General features: G+C 46.7%; 1 protein-coding gene across 1 annotated transcript in view; it reads left to right on the top strand.

Moving 5' to 3' along the window:
* The window catches only part of LOC8035163 (pyruvate dehydrogenase phosphatase regulatory subunit, mitochondrial), a 108,828-nt gene that overhangs the window by 53,413 nt on the left and 30,919 nt on the right, over positions 1-24,496 (top strand). Inside the window, exons 8-12 of the mRNA XM_029980335.3 lie at positions 3,359-3,473; positions 5,855-5,989; positions 11,250-11,374; positions 12,297-12,489; positions 17,820-17,987. Of these exons, the coding sequence (XP_029836195.2) occupies positions 3,359-3,473; positions 5,855-5,989; positions 11,250-11,374; positions 12,297-12,489; positions 17,820-17,987 (736 nt within the window). The remainder of the gene's footprint in view (positions 1-3,358; positions 3,474-5,854; positions 5,990-11,249; positions 11,375-12,296; positions 12,490-17,819; positions 17,988-24,496) is intronic.

A 24,496-nucleotide genomic window follows, 5' to 3' on the forward strand; every position in this document is an offset into this window, starting at 1 on the left:
GACCCTGAGAAGACTCGCGCCGTCGCGTCATTTCCAGCGCCGACAGACAAAAAAGCCGTGCGAAGATTCCTTGGACTTTGCGCCTACTATCGTCGCTTCGTTCGGGATTTCGCACGGATTTCCGCACCGCTCACAAACCTCACGAAGGACGCCGAGAGGTTCGAATGGGCCGAGGAACAGCAGCTGGCATTCGACGAGCTGAAGCGACGACTCCAGACGCCTCCGGTTCTTGGACATTTCGATCAGGATGCGGACACCGAGATTCACACTGACGCAAGTAACGCAGGACTTGGCGCGGTACTAGTTCAAGTACAAGAAGGCACCGAACGAGTCATCGCCTACGCAAGTCGGACACTGTTCAAGGCAGAGAGAAATTACTCCAAGACTGAGAAAGAATGCCTTGCGGTCGTCTGGGCAATCACGAAATTTCGTCCGTACTTGTACGGAAGCCCGTTCCGCGTAGTCACGGACCACCACTCGCTCTGCTGGCTTGCGAACCTCAAGGACCCGTCAGGACACCTCGCTCGATGGAGCCTCCGGCTACAAGAGTTCAACATGACTGTGGTTTACAAGTCAGGACGCAAGCACAGCGACGCTGACTGCCTGTCCAGGGCCCCTGTCGAAACACCTTCCGGCAGCAACGACGACGATGATGACGAGTGCTTTCTAGGGGCAGTGAACACCGATGACATGGCACGACGTCAACGAGACGATCCGGAGCTGCGAGCCTTAATCGAGCACCTGGAAGGGCGCGGCGGTACCGTACCCCGTGTTTTCTCACGAGCCGTGCCGACCTTCGCCATTCGACAAGGTGTACTCTACAAAGAGAACTTCGGGGACAGCAACTCGCCGTGGCTGCTGGTAATCCCAACCGACCTTTGAGGGGAGATTTTTCAAGCATGTCACGACGACCCGACGTCCGGACACCTTGGATACAGCCGGACACTGGCCCGTATTCGTGAAAAGTATTACTATTACTGGCCCAAGCTCCCCAAGACCGTCCACCTGTACACACGATCATGCCACGAGTGCCAGCGACGCAAGAAACCTCCGACGAGGCCGGCCGGACTCCTGCAGCCTATTTCTCCTCCAACTGCACCCTTCCAGCAGATCGGAATGGATCTACTTGGTCCTTTTCCGCCTTCGACGTCGGGGAACCGCTGGATCATCGTCGCCACAGATTATCTCACGCGGTACGCCGAAACGAAAGCTCTTCCTTCGGGGACTGCTGTGGAAGTTGCCAAGTTTTTCATTGAGTCCATCGTCCTCCGGCACGGCGCTCCAGAAGTTCTGATTACAGATCGCGGATCATCCTTCATGGCACAACTGACCCAAGAAATCCTCCGACTCAGTCACACCAGCCATCGTCGTACAACTGCGTACCACCCGCAGACCAACGGGCTGACGGAGCGACTCAACAAGACAATCGCCGATATGATCTCTATGTACGTCGACGTAGAGCACAAGACGTGGGACGAGGTGCTGCTCTACGTCACGTTCGCCTACAATACGGCGGTTCAAGAGACCACTGGATTCACCCCTTTCCAGCTGGTACATGGTCGGAAGGTAACGACCATGCTGGACGCCATGCTGCCCCATGAGCCATCTGGCAACGAGAGCGACGACGCCCAGGCGGTTGCTCAACGCGCCGAAGAAGTTCGCCAGCTTGCCCGACTCCTGATTCAAGACCAGCAACGCGTCGACGCCGGCTGCTACAACCTTCGTCGCAGGGACGTCCACTTCCAGCCCGGAGATAGGGTGTGGGTATGGACGCCCATCCGTCGCCGCGGCCTCAGTGAGAAATTGCTGAAACGATACTTTGGACCCTACAAAGTGCTTCGTCGACTCGGGGATCTGAACTACGAGGTGATGCCCGACGGAACAAGGACTTCGTCACGCCGCCCTCCACGACCGGAAGTCGTCCACGTCGTGCGACTGAAGCCGTACTACGCTCGATAGGACTGTGGACCTTATGTGACTCTTTAGTTTACCGTTCTGTTTTATTTGCTTCATTTTGTTTTTGGGTTGCATCGGGACGATGCACTTTTTTAAACGGGGGAGTAATGCCGCGCGCGCAGCTGACCAAGTAGGCAGCGCGCGCGTGGCCTAACGGTTATCGCGCGTGCTTTCCACGCTGAAAGCCAGGGTTCGATTCCTGGCCGCGGAGGCGCATTTTTGTTGACTCTGTAAAGTAATATTCTGGTAAATTCGAGAACCATGTTGCTTGTTCGAGGTCAGAATGTTCTACGCGCCGAACCTTCTACGCCGAACGATCCAGAAACCCACGAGGGTACATAAGGGATTCCGCAAGGCGAACGGAGTCAGTTTCGCACCAGCGTTCGACTCTGCTGCTACGCCGACTTCGACGCCCGCGACGCTCTATTATTATCTTTTGTACTCGTTTATTTTTGGCACAAGTTCGCCACATTAAACGTTTATTTCTTTCTGTTTATTTCCTGTTTTTTTTGGTCATCACCCGTGACAACAAGATATTGGTATGTTCGATGTGATGCTGCTCCTTTGAACATATATAGACCAAAAAATAAGCGCCGAAATTTCGTTGTAGTATCCCTTTAATGGAGCAATGTGCTATGACAAACAGAGTTAAAAAGAGAGAAGGGCATTTTAATGTTTTTTTCCTGCATATTTACGAAGGATATTTGCCACATTATACACCAAGACATCTTTTACGATCTTCTGATCTTCTACCGTTTCGTAGTGCCATAGAAAACCCCAGCAGCACCTGAAGACGGCATCTGCTACTTTGACAGTAGCTGTTGCTTCAGTAAACCACTCGCTTTTCTCAGCAAATGGCTACGAAGCAGACGAGCAGATGTCTTTGTTACTTCATGGTTTCACATGATAGCAAAGCACAATGACCTCACGTGATCCCTGGCATGCTGATGCCGTCACGTGACCACTGTCCGCTAAATTTGGTGAAAAAAAGCATTCTGCATATTTCTGACATTATGCATTGGATCAAGAAGTTTTGTACAGCTGTGCTGCCACCTCACTTCTTTCTCACAACGTCTTTCTATCAGTTTGTGTACAGCTCGTTGCCATTTTTAGGCCCATATGTTCCCTCAGTACTCGTTTGTGATTCCTCGAGTTAAAAACAGCCCAGACCTTACGGAGAAAATTTTGTGCTATTACTCAATTAATGTAGGAGCCACATACACACTTGACTGCCTCATTCCTGCAATACAACATTTTTTAGGTTCATCCCTTGCTCGACGAATTCATTCCAATTGACCTCAGCCAAGCCAAAATCGTTTAGAGTCCCACAGATGCATACAAGAATTGCTTGTTTGTCGAGGTTCTTTTGCATGCGGCTTACTCGATGATTCGACGGGTGCAGCTGGGGCGTCACGTGGGGAAGATGAACCAGCCGGAGGTGAAGGTGCCCCTGTACCCCTGCGAGCACCAGTTTCTGCACACCATGCCCGTGCAAGGCATCGACCCCGACATGCCAGGTATGCACCACACAAACTTTTTGGCATCTGGCCTATCTATGCCTATGTGCCTTTCCCACGCGGGCGTCGCCATCCTAGAATGCTGAACAGTGCACCCTCTAGGCATTCGTGTCCAGGGCTTGAAACCTAGCGCCGCAGTCACCCAGATCGCTTCCCATCATCATAGTCATCGTTCTCATCGTCGTCCATGACACTGGTATCAGCATCATGAACAGCTCTGTATCGGCACCGTCTTGTGGAGCTCTGGAGGAGCTCCATACGCTCCTTCTGCTGGACAAGCGAGCGTTTGGAAGGGCCGGAGGAGAGCTTTGCGCGCCAGAAATCTTGGAGGCCACGGCTGGACCTTGCATCTGCCCAGATTGTCCGTGTGGAGAGCCAGTGTACAGCCTGCCCAGCTGAAAATTCCCATTAGGTCCAGTTGGAATTCTAACTGGTTTTAATTGGAACCAATTGGTTTTAGCGGGTTCCAATTGGAAGCACACTGGCCAATGGGTCTCACCAATTGGAAAACATTTTCCAGTTGGAATCTTAATGGGTTCCAATTGGTTCCCATTGCAGTGACCAATTGGTTGTCCCAAAACCTAGCTGGTACCAATTGGAAATTCTAATTGGAATCTAATGGGAATTTTCAACTGGGTGGGGTGGGGGAAAATTCCTTGGACTTCCTTTCTTTCGCAGCTGCACAGACTCTCTAGAGCAGAAAACTCCTTACAATTTAGAAACTATTCTTTAGGGTTTGGATCCGAGATCTCCCCCTCTTAAAATTAAAGGATCTAAAATTATATGATCCCCATGGACAGACCATGAGAATAGCTTCAGTGCAGTGTCATATTGGGAATGCATCAGTGAGGCTCTTTGGACCTGCGTGATTACAAGCTCTTTTTGTTAGAGTCTCAGTGCCTGCCTCATTCTGCCGTTCACCCATGACACGACGCATGACATGACAGCGTAAAGTGTCACGCCAAAGTCTATTATCCGCGGTAAGCTTTTGATTTGTTTTTCTTCCTGCTCTTTGAGGTCAATGAAACTGCTTAATGTCGGCAAGTGCTCCCAGCTCTCGCCTGTCACCCGAATGGAACCGGCATTTAATAAATGGCATTTTGTCACCTTCAATTGATATGTTTATGCTTTAAGTTATCTTAAAAACCTATCTCGAGAGATAGCCCACCTAAAATCGAAAGCAAATAGGCGGAAAATATGGAGTGGCCTCAATGTACAATCGAGAAAAGTTGGAAAAAAAATATTTTTAGGTCGCGTGTCCCTGCCAAACTTGTTATCGCGGCATGGGACAATGAAGCAAAGATGACTGTACTTCTCTATCAGCACTGCTTGTTATATCCCACCATAGCTAACTAGCCGCATTTACAGCAAGTCCATCATTGATCTAGACACTATGACTGCTAAAAATGGGGTATCTTTCGGTGTTTAAAAGAAAATAGCAAATCGAACCAGAAATAGGGGGTAGTTTATCTTTCAGGGTGGGGCATCTCTTGGTACGTTACGGTAGTTTTATCAGAACTGTAGTAAAATATGTGATTCCATTTTCTGTTTTATTTATATCACACACTATCAGTCCTATGTAGAACTATAATAGTTGGGGGTTAATAAATAATACATAAAAAGAACTACCGTAAAATCCCGAGAGATAGCCCACCTAACATCAAGAGCAAATCGGGTGAATATATGGAGTGGGCTTACTTTCGGTGTATTATCAAGAAAAGTTTAAAAAATTGCTATTTTTAGGTTGCGTCCCTTCCGGCAATGAAGCAAAAATTACTGTACTTTCGAGTCAGCAATGTTTGCTTATATCCCGCCATAGCTAACTAGCCGCATTTACGCCGAGGCCATCATTGATCCCAGCACTACTATTACTAGAAGTGCGGGGATCAATCTTTTGGTGTTTAAAACAATATAGCAAACTGAGCTAAAAATAGGGGTGGGCTATCTTTTTGGGGTGGGGTATCTCTCGGGATTTTACAGTATACAACGCATCATCACTCAGGTATTACAATAATTCCACAAAGTACAAACATTTAGCGACAGTGACACACTTCTGCATTTTTCTGCTTGTACACCAATGCCTCGTTAATATGGTCCACGTTTATATGGATACCCGACTGCATAGACAACATTTCCAAGGACGAACTGGGTAAAAGTCTGCATATTCGTCTCGGTTATTACGAACAACTCACATTATGGATGGTTTTGGAAGGAACGGAGGGGTCTAGTATATATATTAAAGAGACATTACCATAACGTCGGAGTATTTGATGCGTGCATGCATGCGTGTGTTTCTCTTTCGTCTGCGTTGCGACGCACCACTGGGAAGGCACGTCGCCGTCAGTGGGCATCGATAATTAAACACAAGCACCCGGCCGCAGTGATTCACGACTGTGATGGCCACTTCTACCTGCGCGTGCGCGGAGGCGCCTACCTGGCCGGGGGCTTCGAGCCACGGGGCAAGCCCGTCGACCTCAAGGACCTGGGCACCCTGCCCGAGGACTGGGACCAGTTCTGTGAGCGGCTCTTTCTTTTCCCGCGAAACTGGAACCCGGGCGGAACCCGGAGAACGGATTGCGGCTCCTCAGGCTTGCGGAACAATCTGCGGCCCTTCTGAGGCTGTTCTGCGGCCATCGGTGTTTGGCGGGGACTCGTTCGATCAATGAGGACACAAGTGCCAGCCGAATGCTGGTGTAGCACTCGTGTCTTTGTACGTCTCGTGTCGGTTTCTGGTTGGTGATATAGAAAATCCAGCATCATGACCTAACTCTGGAAGGCAACACCATGAACTAACTCTAACTCCGGGAGGCAGCCTCAGCTATCCAGACTTTGGCCCACGGAAGCCTCTTCGTTTGCCATCACAGTTAAGATCCAGCTCCGTTGCAGACTCCACTGGAGCACCACTCGCTCCAACGGGTCAAACTTGCATCCAGCGGAACAATTTTTGGTTGCTTCTGAACGAAGAATGTTCATAAACAAGCACCGAAAACCTAAACTGCCCGATCACGCGTGTCAATAAAAAAAAAAAACATAGTTTGCGCTCCAGCATGATCTCGATACTTGATCAAACAACGTGCGACCGTGAATCGTGTGGAAAACTGCGAAAAGAAGCCGTAGGGAGTGAGGCGGGAAGTTGGGCTGTTCCAGCAGCCATTCTGGAGTGGCTCTTCCAAGTAGTGGCGGCACCCGCGGGAGTTAGGCGCACTCTATTCTGTTCCCCGTCGTGCATTCGGGCTAAATTGCGAGTCGCAGTAAATAATACTTGTTCGTGCAAATTTACAAAAAAACCTGTAAATCGATATCTGTCGAGACGAGAAAGCCATGTTTCACAGTTCGAAATTGATGGCGCTATCACAGTTGACCCAGAAACCATATCTTCAGGCTTCAATTATTTTTTTCAGTCTGTATTTTCTAGAGCCCTCGAAGATGAATGTGAACCAGAAAATATTGAAGTGCCTGTAATGCCAAACTTGGAGATTACTCAGCCCGGAATCCTATCGTTACTACTGAATCTAAACGTAAAAAAGTCTGCTGGACCTGATGGAATCTCTGGCACAATTTTAAGAAGATATGCAGAGTGGCTCTCGCATTATCTATGTCTAATTTTTGTTGAGTCACTGCGATCCTCACGGCTACCGGATGATTGGCGTTGTGCTAAGATTGTCCCGATTCACAAGACAGGAAATAAACACTTAATCACTAACTACAGACCCATTTCACTGACAAGTACGACAAGCAAGTTAATTGAACACATAATATGCAAGGCGATAACTAAACACATAGAAGAAAACAATGTTCTTTATTCACATCAACACGGGTTCCGGGCAAGATTGTCTACGGTAACGCAACTCCTAGAGGTTACCCACGATTTTGCGCTTACTATTAACGATAGACAACAAACTGATGCCATTTTTATAGACCTATCAAAAGCCTTTGACCGTGTGCCCCATCAGAAATTAATAAGTAAGTTGCAGTCAGTTGGAATTAGTCATGCTTTGATTTCCTGGATTTATGGTTACCTTGTCAAACGCAAACAGTATGTTACACTGAACGGTAGTACCTCTGGGATGCTGGATGTGTTTTCCGGAGTGCCACAGGGGTCAGTGCTTGGCCCATTGCTATTTTTGATTTATGTAAATGATTTGCCGGCTTGTGTTGATCCAACTGTGAAAGTGAGACTCTTCGCCGACGATTGCGTCATATATACAACCATAGCTGGACCTGAGAGTCAGATAATTCTTAACAAATCATTGCAAAACATAAGCCTTTGGTGTAAGAGATGGGGTATGAAAATCAATCACGACAAAACTGCTGTTATCACTATCACTAACAAGAAAAACCCGTTAGACTTCTCATATATGTTAGATAATAAAACTATTAATAAAGTAAATGAAATAAAGTACCTGGGAGTTACAATATCCAGTAACCTTAAGTGGGAGACACATGTCACAAACGTATGCAGTAATGCATTTAGGAAGTTGGGCTTCTTGAGAAGAAAATTAAAAAACTCTACGTCTGCAACTAAACTGTCAGCATACAAGGCACTGGTCAGACCAGTTTTGGAATATGCCAGTATTATCTGGAGTCCGTATCAGGATTACCTTGACAATAAGCTGGAAAAAGTTCAAAGGATCGCAGTAAGGTTCATCTATTCTAATTACTCATGGAGGGCTAGCGTTACCGCTATGCTTGCGAACGCAAAGTTGGACACCCTAAAAGATCGAAGAAAAATTGCTAGCCTAAAGTTTTTGTACGCACTGTACCAACAACAAATAAATATAGAACAAGAAAAATACCTCAAGGCCCCCTTTGTGCACTCAAAGCGAACCAACCATAACAAGACGATCAGGCCGTATTCAGCCAAAAACAACTTGTTTAAATATTCCTTTTTCCCCCGCGTTATTGATGATTGGAATAAGTTACCAGAAGAAATCGTAAATAGTACATCAGCGCAGTCTTTTGCCGAGACTCTCACTTCTATGCTCTAGCATAACATTCCGCCTATACGTTTTTCTTTTTGTGTCTTTTTTTTTATCGAATGTCTTATACCGCTGTAGTGCTTCTTGTTTGTACTAATGTCCACTTCTGTATGGGTCTTCAATGACCTACAGTATTGATAAATAAATAAATAAATAAATAAATAAATTGAGCGCATAGAATAGCGCAATGCTACAGGTACAGCCGGCTGAACTCGTAACAAGTCAAGGTGTTTTTGATATCGCAATTGTTTTGTTTTTGTCGGTTGTGAAATGTGTTGGTTCGATTTTAAGTCAACCCACCACTTCAGATTTTAAAAAAATTTAGAAATGGGTCGACCTACATTTGTGTAAATACACTAATACCATCTTTCTGGCTATTTGTTTAGAAAATAAAACTCTATCTGTCAGGTGCATTCACGGGGCACTAACACACTTTCCGCTTGCTTTCTTATACAGAATGCATCATAAAATTCTAAGGCATTTTTAACTGCATATTTTCCGAGAATTATTGTTTGCTCTAATTCTGGGTCCCATGGGCACCTATCCCAGTCCACTGCCAGATTGCCCATCAGGGACTGTTTTACTGACTGTGCATGTTATCTTGCTTGCTTCTAGTCTTGTTATGAGTGGCCCGTGGAATGATTTGGCGGGGTGCCGAAAAAGGTCCTCGTCGATACGGAGCGCAGTCGACGACGCAAAACCGCGAAAGTGTCCCACCAACAGTTATCCCTGCAAAGCAGCTACTTCGGCAGCTCAGAGGTCCCGATTGAGATGGACCGCTACAACGGAACGAGTGCTCAGGGAGATTCCGGAGAACGGAATACTTCGGCACCCCCTCCTATGTCTCGTGCCCGGTAACCTTACACTCTTGAGCTTATGTGTAATGGAGTGGACATAAATTATAAAGCAAATCCCAAAACAAATCAAAAAACTTTCCTTTTCCCGCCGCTCTGTCAGGCTGTGTTTACCTTTTTAGGCACTCTCATCGAATGCTGCTTTGTTTTGCAAAGACATAAAAATCTCTTTTTGCCTGGTGCAGCTATTGTAGCACCCTGGCACACAACGGGTCGAGCCACCCATTGAAAACCGTGAGAAAACACCCCATTAAAAGTCTCGTGCTAACCCGAAAATTTCCGAACCCGTGCACACAACGCACACTGACACGGACGGAAAACAGGAGAACCTCAGGCACCAGAATGCACCGCGGGAGGGGTTGCGTCGCGCAACTCCCGGTGAGATTGATCTATTGAGGCACTAACATAAGTTCTAAAGTTTGGTGCCCGCTATTACCTTTCCAACGTAAAACTCGAAAAAGCGCCGATGTCGTGTTCGCGCTAACATTGTCCAGCAGTGCGCATTGTGAACTTTGAACGTTTTCCTGTTGCTTCGATGTCAAGCTTGTGTGTTATTAAAACAAAAGTCTAGCCACAAGAATAATGCACAACGATCTGTCAGGAACCGGTCTCGGAAAAACACAGAATCTCAAAGCGCACACGTGTGCTTCCTGACCATCATGTCGCTCGATGGCTTCGTCAAAGCCTCTCGGCGTGACGACTGTCCTATATACTTAATATATACTTAATGTAAGGGTGCAAACGAGCTGGTAAGTATTAAGCACGACAAAGAAACTCTGAGACTGCGGGTAAAAACAATGCATACACTAAAAGGTCATGTTTATAGGGGGATCGGTGGCTGAGTGGGCTGAAGCGCACACCCAGCTCGACGCGCGTGGAGCGAAAGCTCGCGCTGCAGAACCCAGGGATCCTGAGTTCGAGCCCCACCCCTGCCCGTTTCGATCTGGATGAGCGTCGTACCGGCGTGCGGTCGTGTATCACTACTGTGTGGTGCACGTTAAAGACCCCAGGCTAGCGGTTGTACTGCACTGGCTAAATTGCTCATCTACAGCGTGTGACTCGTCGCAACTTTAATGGCTGACCAACTACACGCTGTATAAATATCCCCACAACCCAATTTTATTAGGTCATGTTTACCTGCAGTCTCTGGGTTTTTGTCATTGCAGACATAATTTACCTGATTTTGAACCCATCACAATTCAACTAACCATACACAACAACTGTTGCGAATCGCAGCTTTGACCACTAATGGTGGTCGGAAGAAGATTTCTCTTCCTGGGATGCATCGCCTCAAGCTAAGTAAATACCTTCTGTTGTGCACAGGTTTGAGTAGAAGGTTGTTCTTCTTTCCCGGAAAAACACCGTCTGCTGTGGTGTGTACTCTACCTCGCTAGCTGCGCGCTGCGTTGCCGAAGGTACGGAAGTGAGAGCGTTACCCGCACAGTTGGAGAGGAGGGGAAGGAAGAAATCCCTATTTTTGTTAACCCCACATCGTTTTGCTCTCCCTCGGAGGTTAGCATATCACTCAAGATTCCTACAAAAGTGGCTTTTCTCTCTCTCTCTTGCCTGTAGCTTCCACAGTACTGTGCCCAACTGGTAAGATAGAGTGGAGGTGCTCAAAGTGGGGCCACAGGGGCCTAAGGAAGCCGAGCCGCTGATAACTTTGATACTGTTCTAAAGGGGTGCAAGGGAGATGATCACCAGACGGCGTTCAAGTGTTTTAGGGGTCGCAGGCCTGAAAAGTTTGTGCATCTCTGAAATAAGGTATAGTTTCGTAACCTGACCGGCTTGTCCAGAGTTCAGCAGTTACCAATGCCTCTGCCAGACTTTTTTTATGAAAGGGGCAAATTTTCATCAAAGACAGTCATCCCGATCGAACATGGACCCTCTTCGGGCGAGCTCTGCCACTCCGGCCGTGACGGCCAGTGGCCTTTCTTCTACAGACGTGCTGCTGAAGGAGATGCTGTTCCGGGTGCCCAGTCTAGCCAACGTCCAGGTGGACAAGCTGTACAACTGCCCCGAGAGCTTCACCGCCGACAGCCGCTGGATCATCGGAGAGGCTCCAGAGGTGCGTTGGTTCTCGGAAATGTGATAGCGGGTCGAGGGCTTGCCATGCTGACTGACACAAGCAATTTAGAAGAGTGCAGAGTAGGCTAGACATGGCCTGTCTGGATTGCTGCTTCAGTAATCCATTTCTATATTTTATAGTTTTCTCGATAATGCTTATCAATTAACGAATTTAATATTTTATGTAGAGGTTGCTGGTTTTGTGTCAGCAACTGGGCAGCAAATGGCACCCTCTTGTATCTATCTATGTAGTACAGTTGAACCTGGATATATTGAATTCAAAGGAGATAGTAAAATAGATTAATATATCAGTAATTTGATATACAAAAATATGTTCACTTAAACTCCATTCAAAGGAGATAGTAAAATAGATTAATATATCAGTAATTTGATATACAAAAATATGTTAACTTAAGCTCCAGATGAAATTTCCGAGCGTCTTTGCTAATACCGAAGGCTGCGACAAACGGGACCTTCCCAAATAGAGCCTCTAAGAGCCGCTAAATACAGTAGAGCTTAGCTGGTGAAGATCACAAACACCACCCTATTTACTTTTACGCAGCGCCGACAACAAAATCCCTTCTATCCTTGGTATTGGTGCAGTAAAGCAATGCAAAAGTCGAGAGATCTCGTAAACAATATTGCATGTACCATATGGAGTGTTTGATTCCTATAGTGGCGCATCAGTGGGTGGCAGGCCTGCTTATATAGACTTCAATGAAAAAAAGCAATTTGCTTAGGAGCAGGAACTGTCGAGGAGATTTGGGACCTTGGAAACCCAGGAGGGTACTCTGCGGAACCCATGAGGGTACTCTAAGGAACCCACAAGACTACTCTTGGAACCCATTTTGAGGACCCATGCTCTAGAGACGAGTGGACAACGCCGTGCGTAAAATAAAGCAAACGTCTTTGGGTGTACCCAGGTGAAGAACTACTTTGTGGCCTCCGGGATGAAGTCTGTGGGCATCGAAGCGGCAGGGGGGCTGGGCCAGGTGACGGCCGAGTGGATTGCCAAGGGGGAGCCCAACCTGGACCTGTGGGATATCGACATCCGCCGCTTCATCGGGACCCACAACAATGGACAGTTCCTCAGAGACCGCATGACCGAGGTCCCCGGTGAGCCCCTCTCTCCCCTTCCCTCGTATACAGCTCCCTCCTGAATGGTAGGTAATACAGTCAAACGCCTTTATAACGAACGAGGCGTTCGTTATAAAGGCGTTTGACTGTATTACCTACCATTACTACGAAAACACCCATTTAACAAAGTAAAATAGAATACCAACCTAATACAGTCAAACGCATTTATAACGAACGCCTCTACTACGAAAACACCCATTTAACAAAGTAAAATAGAATACCAACCTAATACAGTCAAACGCATTTATAACGAACAACTCTACTATGAAAACGCCTCTTTAACAAAGTTAAATAAAGTCCCAGCCTAATCTCATGTTCAGTGTTTTTCTTTGACTACCACAACAAATTCCTGTTTGACAAATATTTCTGTTTAACGAAGCAATTGCGCGACCCCCCAAACGAAGCAATTGCGCGACCCCCCAAAGGCAGAAATGGCCGATATGTCAAATTTTCTTGGTGAAAAGTATTCAATTTCACGTAAATTGTCACTCAAGTGACGTGCATAGAGAACAGAGATACTGTGGCAGCGACGATGGTCAAAACCGCCGCTGCAACGCCTTCACCACCGTCGCACGTTCTCGGTTTTGGGTCAAATAATTTTTTAGTGTGCAACCTTTTGTCTAGCTTGTGCTAGCTATATGACTACATTGCTGCAAAATGCCAGTGTGCTCTTGTGCAAACTTTCAGTTTGCTCACACTGTTGAGTGCATGCTACTCCGCTCCAAGTTTATTTCTTTTAACAGCAGTAGCTGTTAGTGCCTCTTCCTGGAAAAAAATGCTCATGTACAAATGCAATACTCCACTCTACAGCAGAAACACTGCGCTCCCGCTTCTCATCGTCCCTCGCACATACACGCCAACTGGGGTAAGGCTCTCTCTCACTTCCTTTCCCCCCTCCCCTTCCCCCTGTAGGCCTCCGCTATTCCAACAAACCCATGTGATCACGGGAAGAGCACTCTGCACCTTCCTATCGTTCCTGCTACATCCATGTACCCTCAGGTGATGCTCTCCCTTTCCACTTAAATACCCACGTAAGGGTATTTACCCACATGGTGGCAGCTGCAAAGCTGCGTGGTATTTTGAAGCTGCTGTTCCAAAATGCCCACATGGTCGCACTGTGCAGACACGCGCTCCCTCACCTCCCCACTGTTGTCACCCAGGTTCCATTCCCGTGTCTCTCTGTCCCTGTACAGAACAATTCGCATACATACTTTCACTTCTTCCACCACAGGGGCAGTGACGGGTGCCCCCATCCTGAAAGAATGTTTCAACAAAAAGAAAAAGGCTCGAGGTGCACCTAAGCACTTCTTATGAGTTGTGAATGCGAAGGCATGCACGCCGCTCTTCCACTCCCTTCTTTCATCTGCGGCATACTTCCGTCGACGATCAAGAGCGCGCGCTGTCCTCGGCGTACTGACCTTGGGCATGGAGTGGTGGAGCCTCTGCCTCAAAAGTGCCATGGGGTTGCAGTCGTTGAAACTGACGTGCTGCGGCCAGTGGTAGCCTCGTCGACGCCCGCCAGCCAATGGGACTGAAGCCAAAATCCATCAGCTTTGCTCCGCTCTTTTGAGATCGGTGAAATTAGGTGCCATTTGACTAGGCTTTTCGCGTGGTTTCGTAACTGGGAGCTGCAGCTTCACTTGGAAAAAGGATCTAAGGTGCCAATTGGCGCAGCTTCAAAGCTGATGACGTCGGCTCGCTCCATGGGGCAGTTAATGCTTTCGCATTAAAAAGACATAACTCTGTGTCCTTTTTCAACACATGCAACATTTCATGCTGTCGTTCCACCGAGGCACGCATCTCAAATGCGTCTCCTACAAATAAAATATTTTCCTTATTCGAAATGTATTTGATTCGAAAATTGCATTTTCGAAAGTTCCCGAATATTTGGCCAAAGCCGAATATTCGGGAAAGACGGCAAATATTCGCACAAACTATGAATATTTGAGCAAGTAATGAATAATCTGCTTGCCACGCATTCCCCTATGACTATGTTTATTCACTGAAAAAGGCGTATGATGCTTGCGTTTTGGTCTGCTCCGTTTCCATCTGTCCGATGGCAGCAAGACAGGATCAGTTTCGGTTTCTTTTTCGCCAAGCCCTTTGTTGTGTGGCGCTTTTATAGTAATATGTGATGTAATTGCACATTCTATAAATTGATGCAATAACATAAACCTCTAGAGTGAAATATAAATATAAAATAAATCTTGGGAGTGTTACCTAATTTAAATGTTTGAAAATTAAAAAGAAAAGAAAAAGCTAGGTGCGAGCAGAACATTGCATCGCCATCGACAACTCCTGCCACTTCCGCGCAGTCCAAACTAGGGATGTCGCGAACCTGCCCAGGTTCGAGTTTGGCTAAGTTAGACTTTTTCGAACTTTCAATGTGATGTTCGACAAAGGTTCTACTGAAGTTCTACTTTCGTGCGCATGCGGGAAAATTAAAAAAGAAACTAGTTGACACCTGGCAGAGAAAAAGTGCAATATTTGTTGGGTCTATTGGCATCACTGGTTCACATTAATAACTAATGAAGGAGATAAAAGCGAACATTTTCGCTTTTATGTGGTGTAAACAATGGTAACCATTTTATAAAATATAAAATAAACTAGTTTTTAAATTATGTGTTTCCCATAATTCGAAATATTCGTTTAGCAGCCGGGAAATAACACTGTCCATAAGTCAAACTTCTTCGAACTTTGGTGACATTTCGCAGGTTTCCCGATTAAAGGGTCTTTCTACTAGTGGAAATGTTGTCACGGCACGTAGGGAGCGCTTACTTTCTGAACACGTTAAACAGTTAATTTTCCTGCAGGATAATTTGTAATAAGTGCACTACTAGAAGCATCTTTAGCCTGCTGCAGCCCGGTAAAATGCAGTTGCATTGATTTATTTTTAAAAGGCAATAAAACCGGCTGTTACCTCTTGTTTTGCAATTTTGTGTTACAAGACAGATATTCGATTCAATGCTCGAAGCCCGTTTTTTGTCTTATTCGTATTCGATTCGTATTCGAAAATTTCAATATTTGCACACCCCTACAAAAAGCCCATTTCAAACATTATATAGTCAAACCCGTATATATGGAATTCAAAGGGGATCGTAAAATAGTTCAATATATTAATAATTTGATATACAAAAACATGTTAACTTAAGCTCCAGTTGAGATTTCCGCACGTCTCTACTAATACCGAAGGCTAAGACAAATGGGCCCTTATAAGAGCTGCTAAATACGGTAGAGCTTAGTTGATGAAGATCACGAACACCGCCGCATTTACGCTACAGTGTTTGCAATCGTTTACTAGCCAGCTGCATAAAAAGAAAATCTAGATCCATGGAATAAAGTTAAGCAAGCAACAAAAAAGAAACCTCACTAAATTCAGGCAGCAAAAAAAAGGAAGGAAAAAGAAAAAAGAAAAATCGGGCAAAGCAAAAACGGCAAAAGAAAAAGTTAAACAAAGGTAAGGGGTTCAAAGTGTGATTGCTCAACCATTGTTGTCAACACACTCAACTTGACGAAGACATATCTTTTTTTTTTTGCTTATTTCATTTTGGGGTTAAGGAGTCGCGCAGCGACAGTGGTGTTCGGGGAAAGAGCACATGCTACCGTTCCAACAGCAGGCACTCCCTGCCCTCTCTATGCGCGCGCGTGCCCTTCCCCTGCTTTTGCCATCCTCCACTTTTTTCTTTTTTTTTTTACAACTGCTCTTTCACTGCATATCCCCGTGCGCATATGCTGGCTTGGCAGTTTGCCAGCCCCGCAACGCGAGCTATGTACTTTCCGCGGCCTGCGCAATCCACCTCAATCCACCGCGGGAGAAGTGGCAGGCACCCGTGCTAGCCGCCGTGCTTTGTTCTCTAGTTTGCTATATCGACTGTCCCCGCCATGGGAGTTTGGTACACAAAAACAACGCTCCTATACTATTACATGTGATTTTCAAGTGATGTTTGGACTGTTCGATATAAACAATAATTCGAAATACCCCATTGTGACATAACCGGGTTCGACTGTACAGCACACTGGCTGAAAGCAAATCTCCTTTAACGTGCCTTTTCACAACACAGCAGCTACCGCTGTCAATCGCACCGCACTTCGCCTGGTCATTTGCAATGTTGTTTTGTTTCACATACAAATGGTGTGAGCTTGGAATGTATTCTTTCGTTCTCTGGGCGTCCAGGCGGAATTGGTGCATGCAGATATCTTTTGAGACTTCCTTCTATTAACAGATGTGGAAATTTTGAACACTGAAGGCACATGATGCTCAAAAGGCTATCGCAGTGCTTTCAATCTCCGTGCCCGTCGTGTGATTTTCGCAGTTCTGCACGCACGAGTGACTTGCCCCGTAATGAAGGCCCACACCTCTCCCTTCTATCCCCTTATCCAAAAGAAAAGAAATAAGGAACAATAACAAGCAGCATCTGCATTGTTGCGGAGCCATGGAAACCATTGAGTTTGGCTTGGCTTTCAACATCAAATACCAAAACCAAACCAAACGGCAGCAAGTAGCACTGTCGGGTGAACCTGCGTGATATTTCTGATTTGGTGATATCGATGGTATATGGTAAGATATGCGAGTCGTGATATTTTGTTACATTTTCAATCTGTGATATCGGTGATATTTCATGATATTTGGGAGTTGGTGGTATTTGTGAGTCAGTGATATTTGGTGATATTTGAGTCGAGGATATTTTATGATATTTGTGAATGTGATAATTCTTGATATTTGTGATTCGGTGATATTGCGTGGTATTTTGAAGTTTTACTTTGGTGGTATCGACGATGTTGTTGATGGAAGTCGCAGGTGATGTGAAGGGTCGTGAGTTTTTCTATCTTGATAACCTCTGTGATTTGAGTGGCGGTGACTTGAATCTTGATGGACTTACCATAGTATGACTGGTGGTGACATTTGGACCTTGGAAAAATTTGTGATACCTGTGTGAATGAATTCTGGAGAAACTTTGTGAATGTGACTCGGATCCAGAGTGCCGACCTATGACCACTAGTATAAGGGTCGCTAATCGAGTGTATAGTTTACATGGTACATGTACTGGGTTAAGGTTTCATAGGAAAATGTTCCCAAAAAATGTAACACAAAAATGTAAGAGAAATGTAACACAAAAGTGTAACACATGATTTCCCCACTACATCTAGCTTAAAAATTTAATTGGTTTGCAAATATACACCAATTTAATTAACTCACCATTGGAATTACCTATATCAACTGGAGTGTTTGATCTCCAATGAACCTGTGGCCTCGTATAAGGGTTTTTATTTCAACGTTTATTTTCCTTCATTTTTATCATGTTGTGCAGGCATGCACTACAAGCTGTGCTATCCCTTTGCGGAGTTTGAGACTGGCCGGGATCTCCGGATGTCCCCCATCTACCCGCGGCTCAAGCTCGCCGGGGCCGTGTTCGGGCAGACCATGGGCTACGAGCGGCCCCACTACTACACTTCGAGCGACCCCTTCTTGACGCCAGGTGCGATCTTCCGGCACAAACGGACACCAGACCGGAGTTAGCTTGTTGCTACGCACAAAGTCTGAATTGACGTAGGTATGCCCAAAACCTTTCTGATCACAAAGCCGTAGTGCTTGATTTTCTACGGGGCACAGATCGGGCACGAGTGCTGCATTAGCATTTGATTGGGGCTCATGTTTGATCAGCGAGGATGTGAGTCCCAGCTGAGTTTTGATGCTGCTGTCATATCTGTTCCCGATGCTGGCTTCCAGTCTCCAGCACTCTCGCATTGTTATCAAGGGGGCGTTGAATACACCTGCACCTCATTGTAGACTTTAAAAAGATGTAACAGAAAACTTTTATAGTACATTTTGAGCACCAATTAAGTGAAATAATTCTCATCACCTTCAAAAAATCTAAGGGCGCCTCTTCTACTTTGCGTCGATCCCGCTTGAACTAGCACTCCTAAATCTGTTAAAATGGAGAGGGTGAGCAATGCCATCTGTATGTGCATCATTTCGCTTGGCAGCTTTGCTCCAGTGATCGACCATGTTGGTCCACTGTTCTGTGTAGAGACCAGTGCCAGACAATCTCAGCTGGGTCGGATGGGCGAAAACCCGCTGCAGGCTTTATTCATGACCCATATACAAAATGTATCAGTGAGGCGGCGCCCTCTATGATATTGTGTTAGAATCAGGTTAGTATTGTTAAGAGAGACACCTGCCGGTAACAAACAACACTACATTCTGCGTCGTGAGGGAGCGAATTTTTGCGAGTTTCATCGAAACCGTGTCGTCTTTCTAAAAAGCCATTTTTATTCCTGCTGATTGGTGGTTTGCTCCTAAAATAATATGATACCACGAAATGTGCTTTGTGATATTCTATTTTAGTGATACTGTGACTTTTCTTCAACCGAACAAGTAGGGTTCTATTTTTCCTTCAACACTCACTGTTATACTGGCATCTGGATGGCTGCCACGGCACATGAGGCTGCCAAATCTCATGTATCACCAAATGCCTTTATAAAGACATTTTCTGGACAGACGAAAATGTTTGTACTATAGATCTCTTCGTTGTACAGTCAAACTCACTTATAGCAATCTATCGGTTATAACAACCAGCTTTTAGAAAATATATGAATTCAAGGCCCTACCCATTAAAATTGGTCCAGATAGAACGACCGTTTTTTAAAGCATCATACTGTTACAACAAACACTCCAAATCCGCTTTCAAAAAAAAGAAAAAGAAAATCCCGCCCGCGAAAGGGAAAAAAAAAATTAAAAGAGCCACATTTTGGACGCGGCACTCCGGGAGATGCTCAAGGTCATTTCCACAGCTGTGCGGAAAACAAAACTACAAAAGCAAAAATGCCCTCCTGGGTCGCGTAGGGAGAAGAGGGGGAGAAGGTGAAAGTCAACTCTTGCGGTGCTGCGTTCGTTCCTTCGTTCTATGTAACTCAATGCTTGGTATAAGGTGGCTAGCCCCATCACCATCATGATTGTTTGTTTACGTTTGCCATTTTGGTACCCGTATCAACCACATTCTCTGGCGTCTACGGACTCGTGTCTCTTTTTAAGATGGAAAAAAAAGAGAAATCCACTATACTAGTTTTTATCTCAAGAACCATAGTAACTTAATAGGTGGGAACAGCGCAGGAAAAAACCGACGAAGGACGAGTAGAAGAAGTGCACAGACACAGCGCTGACTAACAACTGAATGTTTATTTTCAAGCGAACCAGAAAGTAAACACTGGGTGTGGAGAGGAAAAAACACAGAAGCCAAAAAAAGGAGGGAACCCGATAAAACAAGACACTACCACGCCATATCACTATCACACACGTCTGCCACAGTTCTTGATAAAAAACACTTCGTCAGCCCCCAAGTTAACCGACGGAGCACTGACGCATTCTTCCTCCCCCCTTGATAAAATATAAAAGGCCTCATCAATCTCCCGGGCAGTCTTGTTTTTGTTGCGCGCCAAGATCGTCAACTCATTGAACAGGGGAACGCAGCCGCACCTACTACAATGTACCGCAAGGTGGCCAGAGGGTGAGGAACGGAGAGCAAGGGAATGCTCCCTCGCCCTCACGTTCACACACCTCCCTGTCTGTCCAATGTAAACCCGACCACATGTGAAGGGGATCTGGTATACAACCCCTACTGCGCATGAGACAAACGGATCGCGGTGGTTAACATCACAGTGGTTATCCCTGTTCAACCCTCGGTTAACGGCGGAGCATAGTTGAGATAACTTCCGGGGCGCCGAAAACACCTCAGGCACCTTATACTTGTTGGCCACGCGCTTGACTTGATGTGAGAGGGCGTGAATGTAGGGCACCACCACTGGTCTGGTTGTCGGTTTTTGCCTCGCCTTAGGACTGGCTCTACCTCCGAACACCTTAATAAGGGACTCAGCCACTCCCACAATCATCGCCACCGGGTATCCCGCAGAGGTCAGCCTAGACACCTGTGAAAGCAGGCTGTCCTCACACCTATGGTGGCATGACTTGAGCAAAGGGGCGCGCATACCCGACGTAGTGATCGCACGCTTCACAAGCTTTGAGTGCGCGGAGCCGTACGGCAAAAGCCTCTTCTTAGAGCGTGGCTCATAGGCCCAACAGGTGTGTGACGGCTGAAGAGTGAGCCTCAGGTCCAAAAACTGCAACCCCTCTCCCGTAGGTGTCTCGTACTTAAACGATAACCCGGGGGAGCATTCCTTAAAGGAATGCTCCCCCGGGTTACTTCCATACACACACTATCCCGGTTGGGGCCCAGGCTATCTTTAAACACAACAAGGTAGTCGTCAACATACCGAAAAACTCTCAAAACCCGACAATCCAACGACTCCGCTATGGCTCTATCACACCTCGCCAGATATAAATCACTAAGGATAGGCGCCACACTCGGATAAAGGTTGTCGGATAAAGAGGGGGGGTTTGTTGTGGTGCCTGAAGGTATGTTTCAGGAAAGAGCGAGACAGGCGGTGCTTAAGAATTTCAGAAGTGTGTCGGGAGTGGAGCTGAAGAGGGTAAAGGCCAGGGCAGTGAGGCTTTGCGGTCAGCTTGGGTTGGAGGGCCTCGGGAAGTCTGTGTCGGGGGCCAAGGGCCTCAATCTCGAGGTGTTCTTCTCCGTGAAGACCCATAAGGAGCTCAGGCCTTTTAGAGCTATCGTTACCCAGAGAGACTCCTGGCAGCTTCATGTATCTTCTTTTCTTCAGCGCCACCTGTGTGTGCTCACGTTGGATGACCCTTTTCGTATTTGCAATTCTGAGGCCCTTGTGGATTACCTCCGAGAAGACAATCCGGGAGGGTGTGATTTAGTGTCTCTGGATGTCGAGGATATGTTCTACTCAATACCCCATGGTGAATTGATGAAAGCGGTGGAAGAGTGCATTCAGTCCAGTGGGTCGGTGGCTTTTATGAACTCGACGGGTTTGGCGGTGGAATCCTTTTTGGAGTTGTTGACTTTTTACTTGAGTTCCACCTATATCACGTTTGAAGGCGAAATTTTCCTGCAAAAGAGTGGGATTTGTATTGGGTCGAGTGTGGCGCCTATCCTTAGTGATTTATATCTGGCGAGGTGTGATAGAGCCATAGCGGAGTCGTTGGATTGTCGGGTTTTGAGAGTTTTTCGGTATGTTGACGACTACCTTGTTGTGTTTAAAGATAGCCTGGGCCCCAACCGGGATAGTGTGTGTGTGGAAGTCATGGCTTCCTTTAAGGAATGCTCCCCCGGGTTATCGTTTAAGTACGAGACACCTACGGGAGAGGGGTTGCAGTTTTTGGACCTGAGGCTCACTCTTCAGCCGTCACACACCTGTTGGGCCTATGAGCCACGCTCTAAGAAGAGGCTTTTGCCGTACGGCTCCGCGCACTCAAAGCTTGTGAAGCGTGCGATCACTACGTCGGGTATGCGCGCCCCTTTGCTCAAGTCATGCCACCATAGGTGTGAGGACAGCCTGCTTTCACAGGTGTCTAGGCTGACCTCTGCGGGATACCCGGTGGCGATGATTGTGGGAGTGGCTGAGTCCCTTATTAAGGTGTTCGGAGGTAGAGCCAGTCCTAAGGCGAGGCAAAAACCGACAACCAGACCAGTGGTGGTGCCCTACATTCACGCCCTCTCACATCAAGTCAAGCGCGTGGCCAACAAGTATAAGGTGCCTGAGGTGTTTTCGGCGCCCCGGAAGTTATCTCAACTATGCTCCGCCGTTAACCGAGGGTTGAACAGGGATAACCACTGTGATGTTAACCACCGCGATCCGTTTGTCTCATGCGCAGTAGGGGTTGTATACCAGATCCCCTTCACATGTGGTCGGGTTTACATTGGACAGACAGGGAGGTGTGTGAACGTGAGGGCGAGGGAGCATTCCCTTGCTCTCCGTTCCTCACCCTCTGGCCACCTTGCGGTACATTGTAGTAGGTGCGGCTGCGTTCCCCTGTTCAATGAGTTGACGATCTTGGCGCGCAACAAAAACAAGACTGCCCGGGAGATTGATGAGGCCTTTTATATTTTATCAAGGGGGGAGGAAGAATGCGTCAGTGCTCCGTCGGTTAACTTGGGGGCTGACGAAGTGTTTTTTATCAAGAACTGTGGCAGACGTGTGTGATAGTGATATGGCGTGGTAGTGTCTTGTTTTATCGGGTTCCCTCCTTTTTTTGGCTTCTGTGTTTTTTCCTCTCCACACCCAGTGTTTACTTTCTGGTTCGCTTGAAAATAAACATTCAGTTGTTAGTCAGCGCTGTGTCTGTGCACTTCTTCTACTCGTCCTTCGTCGGTTTTTTCCTGCGCTGTTCCCACCTATTAAGATGCTTAACCAACTCGCCCAACTCTCTGCCGTGTTGAACCATAGTAAAACAAGTCAGGCTCCTCACGGAGCATTACTAATTTCCCCCTTTATGTTGATAATTAAGATATATGTAGGTGCATTTTAGATTAGATATATGTTATCTTATCAAGGCGTACACACTGCAAACGCCAGAAGCACTCTTACATGTGCAGGAAGCGCGGCTTTTGAAACGCTTCAGACCAAAGCAAGTATTATATACCTCTGTGGACGGCAAAGAACCATCGTCGGACTAGTGCACGGCATTTATTTTTGTGTTGGCGTGCGTTTCATAAAATTTGTTCTACAGTAGACTCTCATTAATTCAAACTCCAGGAAGTCACAGATTTTAGTTTGAATTACCAGAAGTCTGAATTATCAGAAATTCATCTAAATGTGATACTAGACAACATTATGATTTGTTACACATACAAAGCAGATTTTTGCCAGTTTCCTCTACATAGGCCTAATTACAAGCAAGTACAGGTATAACACGTTGGTGAAAGAAGTGTGACGTTAAGTTCATTCATCCGGCAAAAAAGTTGTCGATTGTGGACTGTTTAGTCAGTGCATGAGATCCCAAACAAAATTTTCAATACCAGCCAACGCAAGTAGCTCTTTACGGGACTCTTCCTTTGCAGACAGAAACTTCCGGAGCTGAGCGATGTGCTCAAAGGCCTTTGCGGCTGTGACAGTTGGTAGTCGGTCATTTCTTTCTTCACCATCATCTTCACTCTCACTGCTGCACTGTGCTGGCATTATTTCCTTATGTCCTCTAATGAGTCATCACAACAAACACACACATCGTCGTCAAGACTAGCATACTCCACCAGCTCGGCGTTCACATTATGTGCTTCATGGCCAGAAAGCATGATGCCAGTGAGCTGTTCCTCATCCTCGATGTCGTCTTGGTCATCATTGCTGGTCTTGAAGCACATAATGTGAATGCCGTTTTTCACTAATGTCTGCCTGCTTCAGCGCTGTTGAGTGCGCTTCTTTCCGAGCACCGGTGCACTGCGGAGAAGCAACACTCGCGAAAACAAGCTCTGCGGGTATTGCTTCTCTGCGGTGCACCGGTGCTCGGAAAGAAGCGCACTCAATGGGGCCGCGGGAACAAAAAAGTATGAATTAAAGGGCAACTCCGCTTCATTTTTGGTTTCGTAAAAACAATGCAGTCCTCTTCAGTATCGCCTAGGAAGACCACACGTCAAATATTACGACGCAGTTCTGTCTAAATGTTTCTTAAACGGTCCGGCAAACTTTGCAACTCACCAAGTTGCCGAAATCGGCTGACTCGAGCGGGCGAATTCAGGCGCGACCAACAGCGCAGTCAAGGCTACGGCATGGGCGGAGCCAACATTGAGCTAAACGCCATCTACATGGCCCCCTTTTGCTTGTTTTTACTTCTCCGATCGAGCGTAGCGCGTGACGTCAGCAACGTTGCCTCTCGGCGCTCAGCGGTGTCCACGTGATTGACGTACGCGCCTGCGCAGCGCGCTTCTTGGGAGCAGACCAACCGCCCGCTGTGGTCCCGCTGTTACCGCCATCTTCCGCGTCACAACCACCGTCGTCGTCTCACCGTTCGTGATTATTGCCTCTTGGAATTTCGTCCATAGTATGGACACCACGTGCGCAGAGTCCCAGACTTATGCCGCAGTTGTGCAGACGTCGTCGAATGCCGTAGACACCAAAACGTGGTGAAGAGTGC

This window comes from Ixodes scapularis, unplaced genomic scaffold (assembly GCF_016920785.2).
Source record: "Ixodes scapularis isolate PalLabHiFi unplaced genomic scaffold, ASM1692078v2 PGA_scaffold3__209_contigs__length_174095766, whole genome shotgun sequence".
Classification (NCBI taxonomy): domain Eukaryota; kingdom Metazoa; phylum Arthropoda; class Arachnida; order Ixodida; family Ixodidae; genus Ixodes; species Ixodes scapularis.